Source organism: Neolamprologus multifasciatus, chromosome 10 (assembly GCF_963576455.1).
Source record: "Neolamprologus multifasciatus chromosome 10, fNeoMul1.2, whole genome shotgun sequence".
Classification (NCBI taxonomy): Eukaryota; Metazoa; Chordata; class Actinopteri; order Cichliformes; family Cichlidae; genus Neolamprologus; species Neolamprologus multifasciatus.
In genome coordinates this window covers 16,996,310-17,021,002 of record NC_140448.1, presented here as the reverse complement: position 1 = coordinate 17,021,002, position 24,693 = coordinate 16,996,310, and the positions used below count along the sequence as shown (strand labels likewise).

The 24,693-nt window shown below is 41.1% G+C and overlaps 3 protein-coding genes across 9 annotated transcripts in view; 1 reads left to right on the top strand and 2 right to left on the bottom strand.

Annotated features, from left to right (window-relative positions):
- The window catches only part of alg5 (ALG5 dolichyl-phosphate beta-glucosyltransferase), a 9,115-nt gene extending 5,955 nt beyond the window's left edge, over positions 1 to 3,160 (bottom strand). The window contains exons 1-8 of the mRNA XM_085174092.1: positions 2,806 to 3,160; positions 1,693 to 1,861; positions 1,449 to 1,495; positions 741 to 809; positions 512 to 604; positions 295 to 408; positions 119 to 178; positions 1 to 25 (exon numbers count right to left, since the gene is read on the bottom strand). The exon at positions 1 to 25 is cut by the window's left edge and continues 127 nt beyond it. Of these exons, the coding sequence (XP_085030218.1) occupies positions 1 to 25; positions 119 to 178; positions 295 to 408; positions 512 to 604; positions 741 to 809; positions 1,449 to 1,495; positions 1,693 to 1,861; positions 2,806 to 2,868 (640 nt within the window). The 5' untranslated portion in view covers positions 2,869 to 3,160. The remainder of the gene's footprint in view (positions 26 to 118; positions 179 to 294; positions 409 to 511; positions 605 to 740; positions 810 to 1,448; positions 1,496 to 1,692; positions 1,862 to 2,805) is intronic.
- A 484-nt stretch (positions 3,161 to 3,644) lies between these two features.
- exosc8 (exosome component 8) lies at positions 3,645 to 7,175 on the top strand. 2 transcript variants are annotated; one of them, XM_085174094.1, is made up of 11 exons: positions 3,645 to 3,718; positions 4,051 to 4,087; positions 4,182 to 4,245; positions 4,327 to 4,400; positions 4,503 to 4,548; positions 4,642 to 4,747; positions 4,854 to 4,899; positions 4,991 to 5,087; positions 5,232 to 5,352; positions 5,465 to 5,571; positions 6,052 to 7,175. In XM_085174094.1, exons 1-11 carry the CDS (start codon positions 3,702 to 3,704, stop codon positions 6,168 to 6,170), a joined length of 834 nt encoding a protein of 277 aa, XP_085030220.1. In that variant the 5' UTR covers positions 3,645 to 3,701; the 3' UTR covers positions 6,171 to 7,175. The 2 variants fall into 2 exon arrangements, with proteins under 2 accessions (XP_085030220.1, XP_085030219.1); XM_085174093.1 differs by lacking the exon at positions 3,645 to 3,718 and having other exon boundaries at positions 3,742 to 4,087.
- supt20h (SPT20 homolog, SAGA complex component) lies at positions 5,130 to 24,522 on the bottom strand. Of its 6 annotated transcripts, none has more exons than XM_085174076.1 (24): positions 24,373 to 24,522; positions 23,744 to 23,839; positions 23,565 to 23,600; positions 23,290 to 23,415; positions 21,791 to 21,917; positions 21,589 to 21,692; positions 21,298 to 21,414; positions 21,135 to 21,188; positions 20,848 to 20,987; positions 20,483 to 20,639; positions 17,466 to 17,522; positions 17,242 to 17,319; positions 15,440 to 15,609; positions 15,310 to 15,342; positions 15,093 to 15,204; positions 14,829 to 14,934; positions 12,430 to 12,585; positions 11,749 to 12,061; positions 11,548 to 11,663; positions 11,302 to 11,357; positions 10,598 to 10,711; positions 9,157 to 9,247; positions 8,367 to 8,455; positions 5,130 to 7,255 (listed from the first exon to the last, which is right to left on the bottom strand). In XM_085174076.1, exons 2-24 carry the CDS (start codon positions 23,744 to 23,746, stop codon positions 7,106 to 7,108), a joined length of 2,505 nt encoding a protein of 834 aa, XP_085030202.1. In that variant the 5' UTR covers positions 23,747 to 23,839; positions 24,373 to 24,522; the 3' UTR covers positions 5,130 to 7,105. The 6 variants fall into 6 exon arrangements, with proteins under 6 accessions (XP_085030202.1, XP_085030205.1, XP_085030206.1 ...); XM_085174079.1 differs by having other exon boundaries at positions 5,130 to 7,240; XM_085174080.1 differs by having other exon boundaries at positions 10,598 to 10,675.
- Between the last annotated feature and the right edge of the window lie 171 nt (positions 24,523 to 24,693).

Genomic DNA, 24,693 nt, shown 5'->3' with positions numbered 1-24,693 from the left:
TAAGGAACGTACGAAACAAAGACCGCTGCAAAGACACCAAAGTGTGGCTATTTACTGCTCTGAAATTTGTTTTTGAACACATTATTTTTTTAAGCAGAATAAAATAAAACCCTGTTACCTGAGCTACAGAGTCTTTCTCTAGGTGAGCTCTGGATCCACATGAAATTGCCATGTTCTCCTAGATGTGAGAGCAGCACATGAGGCGTTAGGCTTCGCCACATTTTAACCACTTTTACACACTTATATATCGAATAAGTGAAACTGAATTTAAAACAGAACAGAACACCATCACACCGGTTTGGGGTTGAGGTCATTGAGTCCAGCCTCCACTTTCTCAATGTCAGAAAACTTTGTGGCTCCATCAGCATCTGCCATCAGAATGACTTTCCCTCTGGAGCTCAGAGTTCCCTTTAAAAGAAAAAGAGATAAAAACAAAACAAAACAAAAAAACCAAAGTCAGCTCCAAACTGCTGCTTCAGGGTTCCCATTTGGACACACACTGTAATCTCACCATCCGCACAGCTCCTCCTTTCCCTCTGTTTTTCACCAGCGTCAGGACGCGCACTTTATCAGCACTGTACTTCGTAGTGTACCGCAAAGCAACCTGCCAGGACAACACAACAGTGTCCACTCATGAAACCGATTTATACTGGCTGAAAATGTTTAGCTGAGCAAAACGGAGTTGTGCTAAAATAGAAGGCCTGGTTACATTTGCCCCAAAAAAGATTTAAAATTATTACCTCTGTGGTTTTGTCTTTGCTGCCATCATCCACCACGATGACCTCATAGGTAAAAGAGGGGTTTTGTTTCTGCAGTCAGAAACAAAAACAGACAAAAAAAAACAAAAACAGGAGAGACTTGTTTCACAACAGCCACTTTACCCAGATCATTGTTGCCACCTACTGGTAAGTCTGAGAATAACATATCCAACAATATATGTTTTTTTTTCTTAATAATGAACGTTATCCATCATCAGTGCAGACAAAAAGGCACTAACATCAGTTATTCAAGAAACCTATATACACAAGGTTGCGGAAAAAAAGGGACCAGTGACCAAAAAATGTAAACAAAATATAAAAAAACAAAACAAAAAACAAACTTGAACTGTATCTCTGAAAAGATACAGCTAATTTAAGGTTACAACTAATACAACTAATTTCTTGTCATTACAATTTTTAAGCCATCTGTTTATACATAGTTTAGCCTTGAAGTATCTACATTTATTAATTAATAAATGTTCTTAATAAAAACACAGTCCTAATAACAGTCTTTTTTTTTTTTGCTTTTTGTGTGTCAGATTTTGATTATAAATAAATATCCCGAATGTAATTACAGTTACTGTTAAATGTGATAATTGGATATCCGGTGATACGTCGTTGTATATGCTTTTAAATGTGCTGCATTTTACTGTAAATATAATTAAGCTTTAATTCAGGCTCTGCACTTACCTGCCTGTTTTCCAAGTACTCCATAGCTTCATCCATCATCACTGGTACTGAAGGGACACACAGTAACACACATATAATAGCAAGTACAACCTACTGCAGGTGCACAGTGACATGACGACTGACTGCACCAACCTGGATGGATTGCACTACTAACGAAAACTGTGAAAACTGTGACTATTTACAGTGTGTGTCTAATGTGGGCATTCATAATGACTGACTGAGCAGAAAAGCAGACTTTACTCACATCGGAGCTCCTCGTTGTAGGCCGGGACCACCACAGAGAGCTCCCTGGAATGGGGATCATGCAGACTGGGGAAGAGCCGCTTCTCTCCAGTGGCGGTGAGAAAGTATTTCTCCTTCTCATGGCATGTCAGGTCCACCATCCCTGCGGTTAAGTGTGCTACTATGAGCAACTGAAAAGTGAGAAATATGAGAATTGCATTTGATTTACAATTGAATCTTTCTTGTGGTGCATTTTGGCCAAACATCTCCAAAGCACATTGTTTCATAAGTCTTGTGGTTTGTTTAGATCCAAGACTGAAAACCTACACTTCGCTTCCATGTTCGTTTTAGAGAGAAGACCGTATAAGACTTTCTAGACTCATGATAACATATGGTACATATTTGCTCGCATGCTTTTAAATATAGACCAGTTTCTAAAGTTTTACATTTTAGGATATAATAAAAAATAATCTCGTCCTTAGCAGATCTTAAAATTGAGTAAATACAACCTCAGATGAACTACAAAATGTGACATAGAATGCAGAGTAATTAGCAGTCAGGTGCCTGCTATTAACTAATGATCAGCAAGTTTGAGCACCTCTATAAAAAAAAAAAGAAGGACGTTTTCTGGTCTGTGTTACCCCATCCCAGGGGTGGAGTAACACAATGTCAAGGAGGAAAGAGATCAACTGTGTCTTTCATCATCAGCTTGCTTCTCTGTGCTAGAGAAGCAATTAGTGGTTTTATATATGCTTTCTATAGTCAATAGGACTAAAGCTCTGAGTAAATACCAATCAATACATGATTTATTTACAACCAAAAGATCCGCTATTAGCCAATGTCTAGTTTTTCTGAATTAAATGTTGCTCCGTTTCATGCTCAGATATTTTTTCTGCATAACACTTGACCCCTCTGTTGCTTTAGAACAGAATGAAGAGGAAGTATCATAAAACTGAGGTACATGAACAGGCCTGTAAAAGTCTACATGTGGCCCGAGTCAAACACAATGCTCAAGGATAACTTGGGAAAAGTACAAAAGGAAAGATACCCACGCTATCACTGTAACTGTATTTGGGCAACTTCTCCCAAAACAACTTAGCTGCAGCATCTCTCATCCAAAGCACTGATTACTCACCACGACGAAAACTACAGCTGCCAGTGCGACGAGGGCTTGAACTATTTCACAGAGGAAATCCATTTTCCATCAGGTTACCTACCCTACACCCACTGACAGACAGACCACCTGCAGGGGCTAGCTCAGAAGCTAGCTGGCTTTCTCCTTTCTTTTGCTTTTTGACACACAGCCTGTGCTCTAACTTCCTGGTGTGTCCAAATATATGTACCAAATTACGGGCTTACGATATTATTCAGAAGGTTAAAATGTTAAATATGAGTCCTTGTGTTTCCATTGCTGTGAGGACACTTCACCTAACTCCACTTCCAATCACAACTGAACACAACGACGATACGGAAGTAGTGACTGTTTTTCTCCCACGTCATCATATTGGAGCAGGAGAACAACGAGCGGCACTGTACCGCTCGGCGCTGGGGCACACTGCCTCATAGCGGACAGGGGTGGAAATGGTGGCAAGGAGTCTCTTTAACATGTACGGTACATAAAGAAAAAAGGGAGGTATAATGCTAGGAAAAATATGAGCATTTGTCAAAGCAATAAAGACTTTTCTTTTAGTCCGCAACATTTTGTTGTAACATTTATGGAAAACAATAACCTGCATCCCAGCAAACAGTTCCCCAATTCCCTAAAGGTCATATTTTGGACAAAAATGATTTTGTAAAACCTATCGGAAATGTTTCCTGAAGATTTTCTACAAGTTCAGCAAAAATATAAAAAGCAACTCAATAAATGGCTGGAGTCTATTTACTTGCAGATAGATTTGATCAGAGACGACTATGGACAGTATAAGGTTATGATTTGGTTAGAAACGCGTTTGGTTAAACTTTGGTTATGCGCTTCTTCCTACCCGGCTACCGTAGGTCATAGCGCGAACCCACGTGGTTAATCAAAACATCATGGCGGCTGGCTTCAAGTAAGAATATACAAGCTCTCCGTTCTATGTTAGGGAAAATATCACTTTTAGTTTGCTCTGTTTATTTTTTCCTGTACTTACCAGCGGAGTAAATGCATATTTGGTGTTATAATAAATTAAATTATTTATTACACAAAATAAAACCAAAATACCAGACATCATACATGTGACAAACAGCGCACTTTATTCATTCTTGTGTCACAGCTGTAGTTTATGACTGGCTCCGATATTTGTCATTGACGTGTATAGCATGAGTACTCGGTCACTCTCATCGCTGTGCTGTTTCTGACGGAGCTTCTGATGTGTCTGTGCTGTGGCCTTTTAACTTGCAGGACTGCTGAGCCTCTGGAGTACCACCGGAGCTTTCTGGTCAGTGTTGAAAACAAGTTTATCCCACACTTGACAGACAAGTGTTGCTCTCTGGATAGATATGAACTGTTATTTGTTTCTCGTTTCTCTTCAGAAAGAAAACTGTCGGCCTGATGGACGAGAGCTGACCGAATTCAGAACCACAACACTGAACATAGGTGAGACTTCCCCACAGTGTGTGTGCGAGAGAGAAGTTTCTGTAACCTACATAGGATTTTTAATTTTATTTCCATGTTTAGGGTCAATTTCCACAGCAAATGGCTCAGCCCTGGTGAAGCTTGGAAACACCACAATCATATGTGGAATTAAAGCGGTAAACACATTTGCTTTTCCTTTTTGTTGTTGTTGTTGTTTTTTTATTTAGTGAGTGTGGACCAGGTTGATGAGTACTCACCTATATCTCCTCCTCCTGCAGGAGCTAACAAACCCTACAGTGGAGGCACCTGGTAAAGGCTACATTGGTAGGTGTAGTAAGAAGTCTTCGTTTTCTCCCATTCTTTCTTTGTTAATTATCTGATATCACATCATTCAAACATTGATATAATCTCTGTCAGTGCCCAACGTGGACCTGCCACCCCTGTGTTCCTCTCGTTTTCGTCCGGGACCACCGGGAGAGCAGGCCCAGGCTGCCAGCCAGTTTATCGCTGATGTCATTGAAAGGTGCCCGACTTCAATATATGTTAGCTTTTTTATTTTTTATGTTAAACGAGTGACAGTTTTTAAGCTTGGTGCTGGTTTAACTGAGTTTTTATGTGGATTTTTGCAGCTCTGAAGTGATAAAAACAGAGGATCTGTGCATCGACAGAGGAAAGGTAAACCCAAGAGTCGCGGGGCTACACTGACACACAGTTTGACCTTTAATTATCCAGCCATGGGTACTAAAACTGTGGACTCTTGTTGCAGCTGTGCTGGGTGCTGTACTGTGACCTCATGTGTCTTGACTATGATGGGAACATATTGGATGCTTGTGTTATTGCACTGCTGGCTGCTCTAAAGAACAGTATGTAAATTTCTACTGTAATGTAAATTAAAAAAAAAAAAAAAACTAAGTCCATGTGTTGCAACTGGTAATAATCAGTAGTTGAAACAAATCAGTTTTTCTTTAAGCAGTACATGAACTTAACAGTATCCTGGCTCCTCACAGCACGACTCCCAGAAGTCACCATCAACAAGGAGACCTCTGCACCAGAGGTGAATTTAGAAAAGAGACGTGAGCTTCAGATTCACAAACATCTAGTCAGCGCTTCTTTTTGCATCTTTGATGAGTAAGTTTGTCTAGCCATTACAAAAAAAGAACAACCCAAAAAACAAATTTATAATCTCTATTTTTAAGTGACATGTGCTTCTTTTTCTAATCCTGGCCTAATCTTGCTGCAGTTCCATACTGATTGCGGACCCCACAGCTGAGGAGGAGACTCTCTCAACAGCAAACCTTACGGTGGTGACTGATGAGGATGACCGGCTCTGCTCTGTGCACAAACCAGGTGAGAAATAAGTTTGAAGGGATTTGCCTTTCTGAGACTGCATGGTATGTAGCATGAACCTAATTGGGTTGAAGATATTTTGGGCTTATCCCTTACTGCAAGAGCCAAAGCGTGTAGCTGATTTGCCAGATTTAATGTCAATGTCCTTCCTGGCACGACGCCAAAGGGGATTTATGTTTCTAGTTGGGGTAGAATCAGCGATCCTTCGTTTGCTTGCCAAGCAAATGTGTTAACCACTATTCTATGGAGCTACTCCTTTACCTGATTTAGTATTAACACAAAAAAATGTCCTCAAAATACCCGTTGTATGAATCAATGCATGTGTAATAGTAACACCAACATAAACTGACGGCTTCAAAATGAACACTTAGGTTCAGTCAACAGAAATTTAACAAAAAAAAAAACAACTCGAAAATGCCAAAAAGACATTTTTAACTTAACTGGGAAATACTTTTCTATACATTGCTACTTGTTGCTCAGGTGGGACATCACTGTCAGGAGAGAGGCTGCAGGAGTGTATCAGCCGAGCAACAACACGACAGAGAGAGATCCAGAAACTCATTGACAAAGTTGCACACAGTGTGAAGAAGGCACAATAATGACACTCGGACGATGCTTTTTTTTTTTTTTTTTTTTATCTAAAAGCTGTATTTTTCACTGTCAATATATATTCTTTTTTTAATAACAATAAAACTGCTGACAAAGACCGTTTTAAAAAATTATTTCTCAGTGTCCGGAAATGTCTCACACACACACTCAGTTGATGTCTCGTAAGAATACGCTCATGGCTCCTGTACTAATTAAAAGGAAATGCCTTTTCAAAATGTGCTGTACAAAAGCAGGTACACCATCTTGCATGATGATCTTGAGTCCTCGTTTGAGCCCTGTGCTGGGACTGCTTAAGAGAAGAAAGACTTCCAACAGACTGAGAGGTAGAGAGCTGCCCCCAGGCACAATTCCAAGATCAGATTTGCATTTCACATGTAACGGTTACACAGGGAGGATTTGGTGTCGGTAAGCTCAGTCGGGATCCGTGCTTAAAGGGCAGTTTCTACCTGGGTCAACTGAGCAGAGGCAGGAGGATCGGGCTTCTCGAGGGGAATCCTCTGAGAATGTGCATCTGCGATCCTCTCAGTTCACAGGGCCTCCATCAGAGACAGCTCTTCCACAACGGACGGGGGTGGTGCGTTATTGTGGAAGCCCACTACTTACAACAATCCTCTTCTGTGTCATCTCAAAAAATAGCATTAACAATTTTTTTTAACTTTAGGGCTCCCTTTTCTAACACCCCCCCCCCCAAATCCCCTATGGTGGACACAGTTTTGGTTCTCTCCCAAACATCTGACAACCATTACATACAAATTTGTCAGCTAGAAAAAGACAAACAGAAAAGAGTTTTTTGTGGGGTTTTTCGTTGTTGTTTTTTTGCCTACACTCTCGACAGCGAGGCAGGTAAAGAGCACAATATGGATCATTCACGTCCTTTTGTGTGTGGATTTGGGCGGGGGGAGGGTTTTAGTGTGATTTAAGTCTTTCATGACTTGGGGAGGGGCTGAGGCGTGCTCCTCTTCCTCTTACTTCTTGGTTGACTGGCGGTATGGTGCCGTGGCACTCCCCCCTGAGGAGCTGCTGCTCCCATAGCCATTTGCTGCTGCTGCTGCATTTGGTGCTGCAAGAATTGCAACTGTTCAGTGCAAAAAGAAACATGGAAGAAGGACAAAAAATAGACTTCAGTATGTTACTACAAATAAGATAATGCAGAAAGAATGATATTGACTTTAAGATTTATGTAAGCATCTCAAGCTCGTTTAACACATGTAAACTGGAATCCCTTGCTAAAACGTCGTCTAGCAGAGTGCCTTGTGTCGTACAACTGGCATGGGTTAGTGAAGCTGATCTAAAGCCTGATACATAGAACATACAAGAAGAGTGTGCGGAGAAACACAGGAGAGTGGTTAATGGGTTGCAGAGGGGAAGGAAGAGGAAGGAAGAGATAAGATTTGGGGCAGGTCATGTTTTGGGGAGTGAGGCGGGATACAGTCAAGCAGCACCAGTGGCGTCTGGAAGACAAAAATTATTGGCTGTGATCCTGGCATAAAAACAAACAAACAAACATGCAGCTCAGCAAACCGTGCGTTGTGCTCAGAGTAAGCCAGCAACCTCAACTGAAGAAAAAAAAAAAAATCTGAAATCAGATTCATGCTTACAGTGGAACAACTTAATCTCTGTCGCAATGCCATCGGCTACCTTTCAGCGGTCTGTTCCCAGTGACACAGTTTCAGAACCTGCTGCTAAATAGCTGTGCAAGAACATGCCTCCCACTCTGACACTTTGTTAGTTGTTGCCATTGGAAGTGCTGCGAGCTCTGGTGTGTGGGTTGCTGGAAGTACTGGGGCTACTGTGGTCTTTATCAAACAGCATAGTAACCAAACATACAACACAATATGGCGTGAATGGTGTTTATCTATAAAATGTATTTGAAAGAAGATTTTTATAAAAACTTATAATTATTCGTTTATTTTAGGAAAGTAATACGGTTTATACTAAAACTATCTCAGTATTTTATAAAGGCTATGGATGGAAGCTATTTTTTAAAATTCATTAACGTGATAAAAATACTAAACCTATATGTCATAAAGCTAGTTTACCTAATTCCCTCACACTTTATGGTGCAGCACAACAGAAGCCTGCAAGCTAAATAAAAACAAGGAGAGCTGGTGGAAGCAGGTGTGTCTAATCTCAATAGCTCTTACAAACTCTATATGTGTATATGGATGTTAATGTTGCCGTATTACTTGGATCTGTGGCTGGTGCTGCTGCTGAAGCCTTGGAGAAGGCAGCGGGGGCCCAGACCCGTCCAGCCCACAGCCCAACTGGGACAGCACTAAGGTGGAGGGGAAGGGGAGGAGGGAGACAGGGAGCCCCAGAGGGAAGGACATGATGGCGAGAGGGAGAGAAGCAGCAGAAGAAGGAATGGGGGGGGAAAGTGTAAAGACACAGGAAATGAACAAGTGGAAAAAGTAGAATATTTGCGAGGATTAGCGGGAGAGCAGGGGTGAGTTGTGGTTTCAGGAGTGCATAAACACACACAGAGATGGAAGAAAGAGAAGCAAAAACAAATGTTGCAGGGAGGCCAAAGATAAATGACCGTGTGCGTTGAGTTTTAAAAAGCGCATTATGGAGAAATAGCGTGAATTGGGAGATTCAGGGAATTTAGCGAATAGGGCAAATTGAGAAGAGGGACAGGAGGACAGTGTAGGAGGAAAGACAGAAGGGTGGGGGCAAAAAAAATAAAAGAAAAAGAAAAAGAAAAGAGAAAATGTGGCAGAGAAGAAGGGGAAGTTGAGTCTCTCCTGTCAGATGTTACATGTTCCAATAAGAGGAACAATGGCTAACTTCAACAAAATGGTCATGTTTAGTTACAGACTAACAGAATCCTAACAAACAGTAATTACAGTAATGAATACATTAGTACATCTTATCTTATTAGTACTAGTTAGTGTCACGGTGTCATTTTGTTTAGGAACAGGTTAATGAAGAGAAATGTTTTGCGTGTGTGTGTGTGTATGCTTGTGCGGCTCATACCTGCTGCCTGTGGAGACATGAAGCCTCCCACTCCCAGATTTATGACAGCCGTTTGCTGGTTCCCTAAACTTTGATCTGACCCCTGGTCACTCTATGAAGAAAGTCAAAGACAACACAAGGCTGTCACACACAACTGCCACCAAAGCAGAACATGTGACAGTAAATCACACACATACATATTTAAAAAAAATTAAAAGGGGCAAGCAGTAGTGATTTTGGTTCCATATCGTTAGGAAGTGAAATGTTTTGGCAGTGGTTACAGATTCTGTACATCATGGCCGCTAGACGCCATTCCCTGTTATTCCAATCAGATTTGTTCAAATTAATCTTTTTTAAGATGCAGAGTGTCTCAATAACCATTAAGAGGTTTAAATATTTCGCAATGACTCAAATCCAAGCAGGATTTATCAGGTTCAGTAGTTTCAAATTGTTGTTCTAAAGCCATTATTCATTTGCCTCTTTAGGACTACATTTCTTTTGTATTTGTGACTTTTTCCTAGTCAGTCTGACATGCAGCCCAGTTACTCCATCACATTAGTTTAATTATAGCCCTTTTCCCATTGTACCTACTCGGCTCAACTCAACTTGGCCTTTTAGAGTTTTCCATTAGTTGGCAGTACCTGGTGTACTTTTGTAGTACCTACTCGGCGATCTGAAAATGTGGCATCAACAGACCGCATACAACCGACTCGCCAATCAAGTCCACTGTCGAGTCCTTCCCAAAAATCAAACCCAACATTTTTACAACACAGCAACGAGGGAAATGACAAAAACCCAGCGTAGTACACCATCATCTCGGTATCCTCCATTGCTGTGTTGTGTCGCATTAAAATGACGCCATGGGACTTTTGGCTGTGTTGCTATAACGACGGAAAACACATTGAGATGGCACTCAACTGTAATGGAAAATGAATGAAATTGAGTAGAGCTGCGTTTAATCTAAAATGGTGGATTTGATTTTTGTGAAGGAGTCGCACTCATGACTCATTGAGTGATGCCACTGATTGGCCAATCGGTCGCATGAGATCTGTTGATGCCACATTTTTGGATTGACTCGGATCGCTTGGATCCCTGGGCTGAATAGGTACTAAAAAGTACGTGGCAGGTACTGCCACCTAATGGAAAACCCTAAAAAACCAAGTCGAGTCAACCCGAGTAGGTGCAAGTGGAAGAGAGGCAGTACAGTGCTCCCTTTAAAACCATGCTAGTTTTCTCAGTTCACAGGTATGAATAGTTTTTGTATTCTATATTTTTTAATAGGTGTGCCTAAGCTAACTAACTAAATGATGCCAAGCTACACATCTGTGAAGATGGACACTAAACATGACCAAAATCAAACCTCTCATATTTATTAGAAGATAATTTCTAAAATCCCTCTGTTGCTGTAATTTAATTAAGATGTGTTCTTCTATACTATGAAAATATGGTTTTTGAGTCTCACCGTCTCCCCCCCTTGCTGCTGAGGACTGGAGGTGGCTGACTGACTCTGCTGTGGGGAGAACTGAGACAGCTGCTGCTGCTGCAGAGAATTAAAGATGAGAGGACCAGTGGGGATCTGAAGATGTAAAATACACACACCAACGAACAAAAAGTGGTGGAATAAAACACAGGGAGATGAGGATGAAGGACAGAGGGAAGGCAGAGGGAAAGGAATGATGCACACGTAACCAAAAAGGAAATGGAGCGTTAACAAAGAGATCGGCACTGATCATTACTACTATCAGACTAACAGAGCTACAAAGGACTATAAAGGGTAATGGCACAAGCAGTGATCCTCAAACAGGCTGTGTCTGCATTCAGATTACATCCTTTACTTCTTCTGCTGCTATTCCTCTAGCAAAAAAAACTTTGCTAAGAGACTCTTAGCAGTTCAAGAGGTAGAGGGGGTAAAAATGTTATCAAGCTAAGTTGTTGTTCAGGTCAGGACATTGCATAACAAAAGATGCATGCCCCTTATTGCACTAAAGCACTTTTAAGGGTTTACACTACATTGCATATGCAATGAGGTGTGGGGAAATTTAAGCTGCTGATTTCACTATTTCAGGTGTGCCAACACAGGTGAAGATCAGGACTAAGTCACTATGCCAAACAAATACCCAGTGCATGCTACTGAAAGTGTGTTAAGACTAAACTGTAGAGTCATACCTGGAGTAGGTTCAGAGGTCTCAACCCAGCACTGCTATTCAGGCCAAAAGGACTCCCTGGAAAACAAATCAGAGTTACCACGAAACAGTGAGACAATCAGGGCTTTATCTTATCTCTTCTAATGTCATTAGACCCAGTCTTTTTTTTACTGGACAGGTACACACTCTAGAACTGGATTTAATTAAAAAATAACTCTGTAAATGTAATACAAAGGTAATAAAAAGGGGGACATGACTGGAATCTTACCCGCCTGTGCTGCAGACTGCATGGTAGGCATCAACCCTCCAGTTGGCAGGATTCCACTCAGGTTTAAGCCTGTACCCAGCATAGGATTGGAGCCACTCATCAAAGCCTGAGGACTGCTACACAGACAGTACAAGATCATTATTAAAAGCGACAGTGATCAGTAGGTGCTATGTGGCATTCGAGACAGTTTAAAATTATTACCAGACTGAGCTGACCACGTTGATGAAATTGAGCCCTGCTGGATTGGCCATGACCTGTGACGATGTGGTTCCTGTGGTGATGGATGTACCCATGGTGGGCAGGGGAATGGTCATGACGGGCAGCGTCTGGCTTAAAGCTAGCGGCTGTTGGGTAAAAGGCGTGAGGAGGGCATTCTGTGACTGGTTCTGAACCAAGGGAGGGTCTGAAGGGGTAGGGGTCACTGAGAGAGGAGCGGAGAGGGCATCAGGGGGGTGAGGGGTCGAGCATGGCGTATTGGTAGGCGTTGGGGTAGATGGCTTGGGAGTTCCTGATCCTGAAAGGGGGAAAGAGGGCCAAAATTGTACAACACTTTAACAAGACACAGTACTTTTCAGTCAATTAAAATCCATTATTAAAACGAAATTTTAATTATGAGGCACTAGTTATACCAAAACCTGATCCCCCTTTTAATGTCAATTTGCGTGACATCTTAGTTAATCCTTTGATAATACTACAGAGAATAGGGCTTGCAGTGGTCCAGTATTACCCAATATGTTACTGTTTTTCCATTTTTCTTAAGAAACTGGACTCTTGTCAACATAATTTATCAGAATATGTTCAAAAACGCCAAATTGGAAAAATTCAGAAGCTTAAAGCAGATTTAAAACATCCCAGAACAACTAATCGGACTCCAGCACTCACTCTGATTGGATCCCATTGGGGAGAGGGAGGCAGGTGACAGCAGGCCCACCTGGCCCAGCTCCATTGAGTGCTTTCTGTTCAGAGACTGGCTTTTGGCTGGAGGGGGTGTAGGACACTTAAGTAGACCACTGGTGGTTTGTGAACTATATGGATTACCTGAAAAATAAAGAGATAACATATTTATAATAGAGATGGCACGATACCACTTTTTTATGTCTGATACCAATACTGATATCATAAATTTGGATATCTGCCGATACCAATATAAATCCAATATAGCATAATTTTATAATCAATAAAACATTTTTTTTAATATTTTGCTTTTTGTGTAAGTTCGTACTCTAGTTTAAAAAACTAAACTAAACTAAAGCTATTCTGTTATACCTGTATGCAAAAAATACACTGCACCCAAAATATTTCATAGTTCAGCAATACTGAGCTAATAAACTTAAACCCTACACCATCATTACTATGCTGGTATTTTAAAGAGTAATTCGTGGAAATATTAAGCAAACTAACTAATAGGGTTGCCAACTCCCAGCAAAAAAAATAAAAAAATAAAAAAATAGGGAACCACCCTCCACCTCATAATGCTTAATTGATGTAATCGACTTTAATTTAATGCATGTGTAAAAAAAGAAAAGAAAAAAAAGAAAAGAAAAGCACAGAAATCAATAATTTTTCTACAATAATTAAATAGATTCAACATCTTTCTTCAACAGAATTGCAGACTACACAAATGGTACCTTCCCAAAGGAAAAATTACTGTAGCTTACTAGGTTATAAATTGGACAATAGTTCCTATATACCAGTGGTTCCCAAACTTTTTTTGCTGAGCCCCCCTTGTTTTACAAGAAAAATGTTCGCGCCCCCCCCCGCCCCCCCCTCGCGCGCGCACGCACGCACGCACGCACGCACGCAAGAACACGTCCTCCAAAGGCAGAGGCGTCACGGTGTAATTATTTTACATGTAGCTGTTTTTTTTTCCTGTGTAATAATATTTAACATTGCTATCAATACATTTTTCAAAAAATCCCTCTGCAAAATGGGTTCAAAAACATAAACAACTGTTGGATGCTGTTTGTCCGTGATTTGAACCGGGGGAACAAATTGTGGCAGGATCAGCCTGATATTATTTGTATCCCACTGTAACTTTACTGTATAAAGAGCTAGCATCTCCAAAATGTCAGGAGTAGTTAGTCATTACAACAAGTGTTTGTGAACTACAAATCAAGAATGTGGGATACTGTTTGTCCGTGATTTAAACAGCCCAGCGCTGCTCCCGACGAAGGGAAAACCAATCCTGCAGGGAGACCTACCTCGGCACTTGTGCAGGTAAAACCAAAGGGAAGATGTGCTTCACCATATTTTCTAGTCTTTGGCTTAGAATGAAGTTGGTTTGGAAACATATTCAGCTATGCTTCATCTCCTGCTTTGCGTTTGTGTGGGCGCCCGTGCTAGCAGTGTCCAAGCGTTGTTGTTTTTTTTTGTTTTTTTTCCCTTTTCATGCCGCGCCCCCCCTGCAATGGCTCTGCGCCCCCCCTAGGGGGCGGGCCCCACACTTTGGGAACGTCTGCTATATACAATAATGGATTTCTGTACATTTCACATCAGATGAAAACATTGGTTGTAAGATTCAGATAATTATTTATTAAAAACTAGACATAACAATTAGAAAGAAAACTATGTCTTTGTGCCCCCCTTTCCCTGTTAATGCCCTACCTGCCCCCCCCACCTGGCAAAACTTTGCTAGATCCGCCCCTGCACAGTTACCAGCCGTCAGCTACGTAGAAAAGGATCCTGGTGTAGAAAGTAATATTAAATAAATTCTGACAACAGCTTATCAAGCTTAAACGTGCTGCTGTTGTTTATCTGCTGGTTTCCTCTTTCTGGCGCAAAGTGGGCGATGAACTAACACGAGAGACGGACTCGCGACAGAAAAGCCGATCAGCCGATCATTGATCAGTTTCATGATTGAAGTAGCAGCAGGAGAGGGAGAGAATGAGAGGCAGTCGCTCCATATACCGGTTGTTAAGCTTAACGTGAGAATGCTTTACAAACATTCAGAGATGAACTTAGGTCAGTATCGGACTGATACGTAATATCGGATCGGTCCATCTCTAATTTATAATACTCTTTTCCAAAAAGAATGCACTATTAGAGCAGATCTGGTTCCACCTTTGCTGAGAATGACCTTGAACAGACTCAGAAACATGCTTGCAGTGCACTTAATGCCTCTCTTATAATGCAACTTAATTATCCTAAAGAATCAAACTATCAGATTTGCCTGCAACCCTTTTTTCCCTTCAAAGTAGCATACAAATACGGGGTGTTTTTAGCCACTAATTAAGGATTTGTGTGACGTCAATGAACAATCGCACTAGAAGTAGAAGTTGTACCTGAGGAGCTGCTTCCTGATCCTGACGGCAGTTTGATGGGAGGGGGCCGGTGCTTCACCCCTTTTCCCAACAGAGAAGTCTGGACCAGTGGAGAAATACCATCACCCTGCGTGTGACAGTTAAACCTGTTTTTTTAGCTGCACTGCATAACAAGAGTAACCCAAAAGTAATGTTCTCATCTGCACTAATTCCAAATCACCAAATATTGATCAGTTTGACACATCTGAGTCTCCCAAGCAAAGAAGTATGAATCTTCATGTTTACCTCATCTTTGCTAGGGGAGGGAGGCCCCTGACCCATGTTGCCTGAGTTATGGGACACTTTGACCTGACACTTGACGTCTCTCTCATACACTCCTTTGTACTGAGTAAGAAATCTGTTAAAAAGGCAAAAACCTTGCATCACACTTTCTAACACCAGATCCCTAAAAAGTCTGTATGAATGAATAAATTTCTGAAGAGCAGACCACAATGTGACTTACCGGTCCGCATCAATCTTTGAACCAATGAGGAAACTGTGAATGACACACAAAAAAGTTGAAGATTAATTTAATCAAAGCAGCATTTTAAATTCAGTTTAATATAACCAGTTTGTCTTAAAGGTGTCCTTACGGAGGATGTATGAGCTTTAGGTCTGGACTGTCGTCCTCTGCTTTTGATTCTTTAGCACAGTAGATCTTCCCGTACACAAGCGGGTCTCCCATTGACTGGAAAATAGAAACCTTGGTCCTCTGAGCTTGGCCCCCAACTTCACACTCAAATGTGTAGTCATCTACAACTTCCTGTGCAAGGAAAAAAAAACATAAGAGGACAAAAAAATCTAATGACAAGAACACCTTAAACGGATGTGTGCAGTGACATTATATTATTGTGCAAAATTTAGCAACTAAGTATTGTAATCATACAGTCCGTATATTTAATGTATGGTAGAACTACCTGTAGCATCTTCAGTTACAATGCTACAGTCACAATAGAAATTGTAGATACTGGGAGAATAGTATTGCTAACTTGGTTTATATAAATATTTTGACTTTATATAATATTAACACATTAAGACATATTGAGAAGAAGCAGAGGTTGAAGAGAGTTGGGAGTAAGTTTGGGAGTAAGCAGTCTTTAATGTGGATATTAAAAGACACATTCCCTGTATTGAGCTTCAATTCTTTAACCTTCAGGCGACCAGATGACCCCAACTTCAAATTTATATTTGCCATTATCATGTTTTTAATTGTAAAAATGTTACATGCCACATGTTTAACAATCTACTTCTCCAACTTTTTCCCCCCCATTTTTAAAACAGGAACTAACCAATTGTTGTAGCAAAGGATAATGGAAACTAATGTGGAGTCATAATTTATGGCTTTATATTTTAGTGTAATTTGTTGATAATTAAGCTTCTGAGTTTTTTGTTTGTTTGTTTGTTTTACACAAAATATTTTAAATACAACACAAGTCAAATATGATGCATGTCTAGATTAAACAGAAGCATGGGGATAACAAAGGCTGAACAAGACCCTGATGAACAAGTATTGCCTAAACAAATGAAAAATGATGTAAATTTACTTGTAGAATTTGTGTTTTGTTTTTTTTTATTTATTTTATTTTTTCACATAAAAATGACTGAAAACCATCATTAATCATATCAGAAAATTTTAGCAGATTTGTCACGGACAAGGAAATAGTACAAGCAACTGGATGTATTTAAAAAACACAGCATAAAAAAGTGACAGAAACAACCTCAACTCTGTCATTTTATTGGTCAGTCCCACAACATTAAAAGTGGGACAACCTCCTTGTGGATAGGGGAAAAAAATCAGTGGTTATCTGTGGACTGCATAATTTTTTTTATTTATTTTTGCCCTTGAAGACCAATTGCAAGTAGCTGCACCATAGTTATCTCAGTTTTTTAGAGACAGGTTGCCTCCCACCATGTATCCGGTGCAAACACTTTGCAATTGCAAAGGCTGCTTGGTGGGAGAGATGTCTCTAAACACCTGTGGTCTGACTCAGACTGACTGCTATCACTCTCAGACAAATTGGAAAAGATTAGTATATAACTGCCGCCTCATTTACAAACAGGAAAGAATTGGAATCAATCTGAATCAGTCTGTGCCAGTAAGCTCAACTTATCTGTGACATCTCTTTGCAATAGGAGACTCGGCTCAGCTGGTTTAGTAAATGCATAAAACCAAGTTGCAGAGCACCTTTATCACTTTCCAGTTAAGCTGCCATCCTGCAGCAACTGTGTCACTATTTGTGGAAGAACTACACTGTAGAGTGTGAGAATGTAAATGTTTGCTTTTCTTCCTTTAAAGAAACAATTACCATTTCAAACAAACACTCCTTGCTTATTTCTGACAGCAAACAGCCATTAATGATCTCAACAATGTAAGGTTATCTGCTGCAAAACTTACCTCAGCAGGCCAGATCACAGTTTTATGATCAGAGCTTGCCAACTGCAAAGACCTCTCAACCACAGCGTACTTTTCCACCTAAATCAACATACATATAAAACTGTCTGTTACAGGGTGCACATTTCATTGCCAAGCAATCACTTGTGTGGTATTAAGTGGGGTTTTTTTTATAAGTAGTGTTGGATCAAGTATTTAAGTGTGGGTTTTATAAAAGAGCCACTCACATCAATTTCCTTGGGCACAGTTAGTTGGCAGTTGTTCTGCTTCCACATGTCAACACACTGCAAGAGATGATAGTTGACAAGCCAGAACAACAGGAAGAAAAACAGGAGGTGTTAGAGAAAATCTGTGAGAATTAAGTGACGTGAGATTTTTGTCAACGATAGCTAACAGTAAAGAGGAACACACCAGAGTACTGACACACCAACTTGTTTTAACCTATTGTTCTAATGACTTCCTTTGGGTTTAGTCGATAATTTAGAAAGATGTAAATAGACAAAAAAATGGGATCTGTGCTTTGGGACACAGTGAATAGACCCGAGATTTTACCATGGCTGTTATGCGAAGTAACATCATCTACAATTATATTGTCATAACAAACAGGCAAATGATTCTCAATTAGGAAAACGTCTGCCAAATTTATGTGTCACGTTTTTATGTAAAACTGTAAATGATCACAAAAGTATCAGCTTTTAGAAACATTCAAAAACACAGAAAGTGTTTTAGTTATTATGACCAGAATGTCAGTGAGATAGTAGCTCATCCAGCTCGTGAGCCATCACAATTCAGAAGTGATTGTGCAGAATTAAGGTTATAAGTTCTGTTGTCACTGATTGGCTGTGTAATCTAACGAGGATTCAAATCCACTAAGAAATCAAAGAATCTTACAAATAGTCATATCCAGAATTATTAATTATTATTCTTTCACTAAAATCTGACGGATCAAGGAGGAGTAGCAATTCTTGTGAATTGTGGCGGGATGGAACAGACAGACACCTCACCGTGGAATAAACTTATAGGGCCATTGACTGGATGAGCTAAAAATAATTAATGCAGCAATCAAATTGAAACAAATTTTTGGCATTCATCTTAACTCTTCTGTACAAAAGGTCAGATATCCTTGAGTTATGTCTTCCCAATGAAGCAGAAGATGCTAATATTGGTGCCACAGCAACTCTGTTATAACTACGGCTGTACCTCAAATTTCCAGGTCAGTGTTAGTTTTTTTTTTTTTTTTTTGCCTGTCCCATTTGCTTCTTTAGCCGTCAGAATTGTTGTCTGAAGACCAACAAGGATACCCAATGGATTTACTTTGCCAAATGGATCATCACGGCCTTGCCGTATTGGTCCATTTGATCAACCTTTGTTGTTATTATTTATTTTATTTTATTTTCAGTTGTTACAGACGGGACAGACATGACTGAGGGATAGGAAAGGGAGAAATGCCTCCCCTTCACCCTGGTGACACACCCACACCCCAAGGCCCTACTTGTGTGGGTGGGTGTGATGGAGCGGGAAGAGGGAGGCGGCCGGGGATGGGGAGGAGCAAGATGCCCCTCCCTGGGGCCACCTCCCCCGCTGACCCCAGTAGGCACCCCCGTCCTTCGGCACCCACCAAGGCAAGGGAGCCCAGGCCCATCCAGATCGGGGCCTACGGCAGCAGGACCGCCCGGCCCCACAGGACCCGGGGCAGCCCACCCGACCCCACCGCAGAGGAAACTGTACCCACCCTAACATTCAATCATCTCCCAGACTGCACAAGACAGTAGACACCCAGGTTAAGTTTATTCTCCACCTCTCCTATGACTCTCCCCCACCTGCAGAGTGGACTCCTGCAAGGATGGAACAAACTCCCTGACAGTTGAAGAGCCCCCTAGTTAGGCCAATGCGCCAGAGGCCCCCTGTGCCAGGGCTGAGCCCCCATGCACCCACCCGCCCACAACCTCGGCGACACACCAACAAAGACCTAAGCCCCCAAGGCCCAGCCAGAGCCCTAGCACAGAGGCGAAGCACCCCCGAACCCCAAGCCTGCCCCGCATCCACTCAGGGGCAGCCAGGCTACCAGGCCAGTAACCTACGTCCGCTAGCACAGACCCTCCCCCAGCCCTGCTGCACGCAGCCACAAGGAGAACACCTTGGTGCAGCTACTTGCAGAACAGGTCAGTGTTACTTACTAAATGGCATAGTTACAGCGGGAAACGCAGCATCAGAAATAACTGTGCTGTCTTTGAGAAGGGCTTTCTCAGAGTCAATCACGCCTAGCCTAGAGGCTACCAAAGCCTCCAGTGGATGTAAAATACTGCACCAACAGTGCTAACAAAACAGATCATATTTCTCCCATATTAGGTTCTCTTCATTGGCTCCCTGTTAGAATTGAATGAATTGAATCTAAAATTCTTCTCCTAAAATACAAAATCTTGACCAATCAGGACCCATCATATCTTAAAGGCCTCTTAGTATCATGTTATCCCAAAAGCACACTTTCCTCTCAAACTGCTGGCTTACTTGTAGTTCCTAGAATTCCTTAAATTAGAACAGGAGGCAGTGCCTTCAGCTATTAGGGCCCTCTGCTGTGAAACCAAATCCCAGTTTGGATTCAGGCCCTCACCTTCCACGTAACCTGATGTGTAGCTCCTGAGAAATGCAACCACACTATGGGCTGACGCAGCATGACTGGCGCGGATTATGGCATATGTCTAAGAGGGGATTGCAGTTACACTGCAAGTTACAATGTTACAACGTAGATTTTCTGCATGTAGATTTCGTAGATTTCAGACTAATGCCTGAACTGAAGCACAATTCAGGCATTCGTCTGTGTTTAGTTTTATCTCCTTTTTTGCTCTTTTTGCTCCCCGACCCTGATTCTGCTTGAGGCTTCTTTAAATATTTCCTTCCAATTGTCACAATTTCTTGATCATGAGGGGGATTGCCTCATTGTTGGGGTTTCCTCTTGAATACCGCAAGGTCTGTAACTTGTGATTTGAAGCGACATAAATAAACCTGAATTGAACTGAATTGAGGGGCATGGCATAAAAAAATGGATCACCTGCATCCATTATGATAACATGGACCCTCAGGTTTTACACAAACTTGTGGAGTACATACTGTTAATAAAGCCAAATGGAGCAGACAAAATACACGGAGATACAAATATAATCTATAATAAAGTAGTAGTAGTCCCAGTTCATACTTTTGGACCTCGATATATACTTTACAAACTGTGTGGATGTTTCCCACTTACGTTTCCGATCTTTGAGATCTTCAGGTCTATGACAGGCGCGGGTTTCCTCTCTTTTCTTCTCTGTAGGTAGTCGTAGAGTCGTAGCTGTGGTGGTATGGGAAGGTGGGACAGCTCCTGCTGCCTGTTCAGTGCAGCCCGAGAGTGCCTCTTGAAACACCTACAAAGCAAACAATTAACGCGTGTTAACAAAACCAAGGTCTTTGCTTCATTTATTGGCTTTTTTCCTTTATACAGTCACAGAGCTTGCACTTCCCTGCCTTCAATTTCACAAAATAAACATCCGTAAATGAGATCTTTATCCTGGCATAACCAATTTCACACTGAGCTGGCTTCAACCTAGATGAGCATGAGAGGGTATTCAGTACCGTTTCATGGAGCGAGTGTTCATTTTCTGTTTGTTGTAAAGCAGGCGGTTAGCTGTGCAAGTAACAGAAATGGAGGGGTCCAGGCACAGAGGTTCAGCTGTAGCCAAAATCAACTGACTTTCCAACTGCAGTTTGTCATCCTAAAGCAAAGAGAAAGGACATGTTACAGAAAACACCTGAGCCTGGAAAATTCTGGGATGGAGCGCCATACTAGTAAATCCAAATGCACTTTAAATGAAAACACACAACAACATGTTTCAGATAAAACATACTGAACAATACTTTACCTGTGTCCACTTGTGGTGGTCACTGGTCATGGCATGGACATCACAGATGAGAGTCTGCAGGGAAACAAAGTTGTTATGAATATAATGTAAGTCAGATTTATTGTGCTAAAGATCTAATGTGGTTTTCCACTCATGTCTCCTCGTAATCTTATTCTATCTTTACCTGCATGGTTGGCCGCAGCAGGATATGTCTGCTCTGATAGGTGGGAATCTTAGTATTACCAGACTGCCGGTAGTCTCTGACCTCTACTATTACACAGCCACAGTGGAAGATGTTCACCTGACACACAAAGCATGGCCGAGAGGTGGTTACAAACACAGGGAGCTCACTAATCAAAATAGAAACCTTACATGGTTCTTAGCTCTTTATATATTTAAGCAGAAATGTGACACTTTTGCACCATCTTTTGCTTAAAACGATTGGATTTCAAAATGCACCACGCTTGCACACAACCTGTGATTTCTCCAACAAATCCACCAAAATAGGAGGCAACTCCTCAGCGTCGAGGTACTCCAGCAGTTCTCCTTCTTCATATGGCAGGCGAATGGTTTCAGAATCTAGAAAGTAACACAAACATGCAGGTGAGACAACTGCAGCACAAAGAGCCAAAAAAAACAAAACCCAACGGTCAATGTAATGATCTAACTTGACTTACCAGATCCATTTTTGCCCCTGAGCATTAAAGAATAGCCTTCATTCCCAGGGTACAGATTGACCACCAGACATGATACAGACTCCTGAGACACCAGCTTCTCCAGTAGATTCACATTTCTCCTCAAATTCTTCAGAGAGACAGCAAATGAAACACACAAAAGACAAATTATCCTCATTAGAAGCACAAACCTTATTAGTTATACCTGCTTAATGGCATTTAAAAAAAAATCTTTTTTTCTTAAAAAAAGAAAAAAGATATTTCTCTTGTGGCGAGTGCAACAGAACCAAGGACTCCTCGAAGTGAAGCCTAAGATGCCCCCCCGAGAAAAGAAGAAACATGTATACAGATTAGCAGCAGTGTTTCTTTCCAAAGAAAGAAAAAGAAAATCCACAAACCTTGTCATAAGAAACTTAACATAGGTCTATTTTACCTTTCTTTCTTTTTTTTTTTCAATGAAAAAACAAGCATGCCACTAGGGAGGACGACTCCGTAAATGATTATATCCTGTCATGCTGTTACTGGCAATAATCTCTTATCACAGCTAGATATAGACTTCCTTCTTCATCTTAACTCTTCAAACAAAGACCACCAGTTATGTAGTGAATGTGGTTAGTTAGAGGGAAAGTAGTTTCTGCAAGAGGCTGCTGAACAACGTTTTTTGTTGTTGTTTTTTGAACAATTGGTAGGGTTTAGGTTATGATTTATTTGAGAAAAGACATCTTAAAAATTGGACAACTCTAGTCAAAACAATCGAAACAACAAAAGAAAAAGTATGTCAATCTATTCTTGAACAAATTGTCTCTCTAAGAGAATTTTTTAACAAGAATTTTCCTCCCCAGTGGCATGACAATTTTAAATAAAAAATACACAAATAAAATAAAAGGTACTTTGAAATGCTCCCTTATTCACAAAAGGTTGCCACAGCAGGTAGCATGTTGGATTTGGCAGATCTTTACGCTGGATGACCTTCCTTGCTCAGCCCTAAAGAAATCTGTGTCTACTCCCCAGATCAAACCAAGAATCTTTAACTTGTTCGGCAAATTTGTGAAGCAGTAATATACAGATCCATTAATTTATAAAAATGATAGAATGTGTATTCTCCAATGAACAAATACGAAAGCCAATTTAGATATTCCTGAGCTAATGTTTATAATACTTTAATAAACATGTACATGTTTATTCCTATATTATTTAAAGATAATAATGTGAGTTATGTCCAGGTTAATTCAGCAGGTTTCACAGTAAACAAAAGCAGGAAGCAACTGTAAGTTCCGGATCCACAAGTTACTGGGGTAAATAACTGTTACAAAATTGTTGTTTCTCTAACTTTACTACAGCTAAAACGTGTTTGTGCAGGTGACGGGAAACAAAGCGGTTTTGTGGCGTAAACAAAAAAAATCCACTTTTTCCAAATCATTCCCCAAGCTTGGTTTTAAGTAAGGTTTTATTAGATCCAGTAATTACCCAGTAACAAGTGAGTCATGGTGCATAACACAAACCTTTAACTCTGGCTCTTTCTCACATTCCTCTATGTAGAGCTCATAGAGCTTCTGGTACAAACTCTTCCTCCCGCCAGATGAAATTCTTCGTTTGGCTGGTCGTTGTCGAGCACTTTCAACAATGTACTGAATAACAAATAACACACGCGTTATTAATGAATAATGGGGCAGGAAAGAACTTAATAACACGATGAATAAATTGTGCTTTAGGTTTCTGAGTACATAGTTTTAATTTATTTCAGAGCAAAAAAAAACAAAAACAGTGGTTATATTACCTCCGCTCGATCCAATGCATATTCCAAAACTTGTTGCTTTGGGGGATAAAATTAAAGTGAAACAGATCAGCAACAGCTGGAAGTCACAAACCAATAGAGATCGGAATCTCACATGAAACACTACAGCAGGAGTCCTTTGTCTATGTAGAGATGAATGAACTGACAGAGATTGAACTTACCATTGTGGTCCACCGCCAGCTGCGAGCTGAGTGACGGTAGACGATGCTGTCCTTTCTGACCCACACTGTCACCTTCCTAAAGTGACCATTCACAGCCTGCACGGCAACACAACAGAGGACACGCAGGCAGCGTGAAGAGAAAACAAAAACACAGATTACTGGTACATTCATAGAGATGCACTCAGTGTGTTGCTGGCACGCTGGTAAGAGAGTGCTGATGCCAAATCATCCAGCTGACACTCAGAGATGCCACACACAAGCAGCTGCAAGGACTGAGGAGCCAAACTGTTCCATCTAAGTTCTTTTACCATTAGCTTATATTTTAAAATGCAATAACAAAGTAAACGTGACCACACGATGTGTCAGAGTTAATACAACAAAACAGCAAAGGTTAGTGAACTCTGGTGACTGTGAGCCCAGCCAAGAGAGAGCAGCCGAATAGCAAGAACTCGTTGATGCCTGACCGTTGGGCTAACGTAGCCACCGTTGGGCTAACGTAGCCACCGTTAGCATGCTAGCCCGTTCCGAGTGGGCAAAGCTGTAAGTTACAAGCTACGCTGCCAGGCTCACGTCTTCCGAGACACAACCCGAACAGGCGACGACAGTCTAAACAAACAGAGTCGACTTGCCTTTTAGATTGCATAGCGGTCGACTGTAGCTCCGATGTAAGAAAACGAAATGAAATTGAAATATCGGTGTCTTCATTGAAAAAAAGTCGGAGCAGCAGCCATTTTCTTCCAGTGTGTCAACAACAGCTAAACTTCCGGTTTGAGCAGCTGTGGGCGGAGCCATACTGAGCGCCTACAAAGTTGCGCGTACTCTTGGACTATAGGTATATTTGTATATTTACAATAGGCTATAACTGTTCGTAAATAGAGGCTGTCCCAAACTTGAAAGCAAGCACATAACTAGTTGCAGATGTAGACCTCTGGAGGTTTCAACTTTATTTA

Coding starts and splice junctions, on each gene's coding strand:
- exosc8 (XM_085174093.1), top strand. CDS start 4,019: ATGTGTCTGTGCTGTGGCCTTTTAACTTGCAGGACTGCTGAGCCTCTG. Junction 4,748..4,853: donor ATCGCTGATGTCATTGAAAG/GTGCCCGACTTC, acceptor GGATTTTTGCAG/CTCTGAAGTGATAAAAACAG. Junction 5,088..5,231: donor GCTGGCTGCTCTAAAGAACA/GTATGTAAATTT, acceptor GGCTCCTCACAG/CACGACTCCCAGAAGTCACC.
- supt20h (XM_085174076.1), bottom strand. Junction 9,248..10,597: donor AGCAGCAAGGGGGGGAGACG/GTGAGACTCAAA, acceptor CTTTCTTCATAG/AGTGACCAGGGGTCAGATCA. Junction 8,456..9,156: donor CATGTCTCCACAGGCAGCAG/GTATGAGCCGCA, acceptor CCTCCACCTTAG/TGCTGTCCCAGTTGGGCTGT.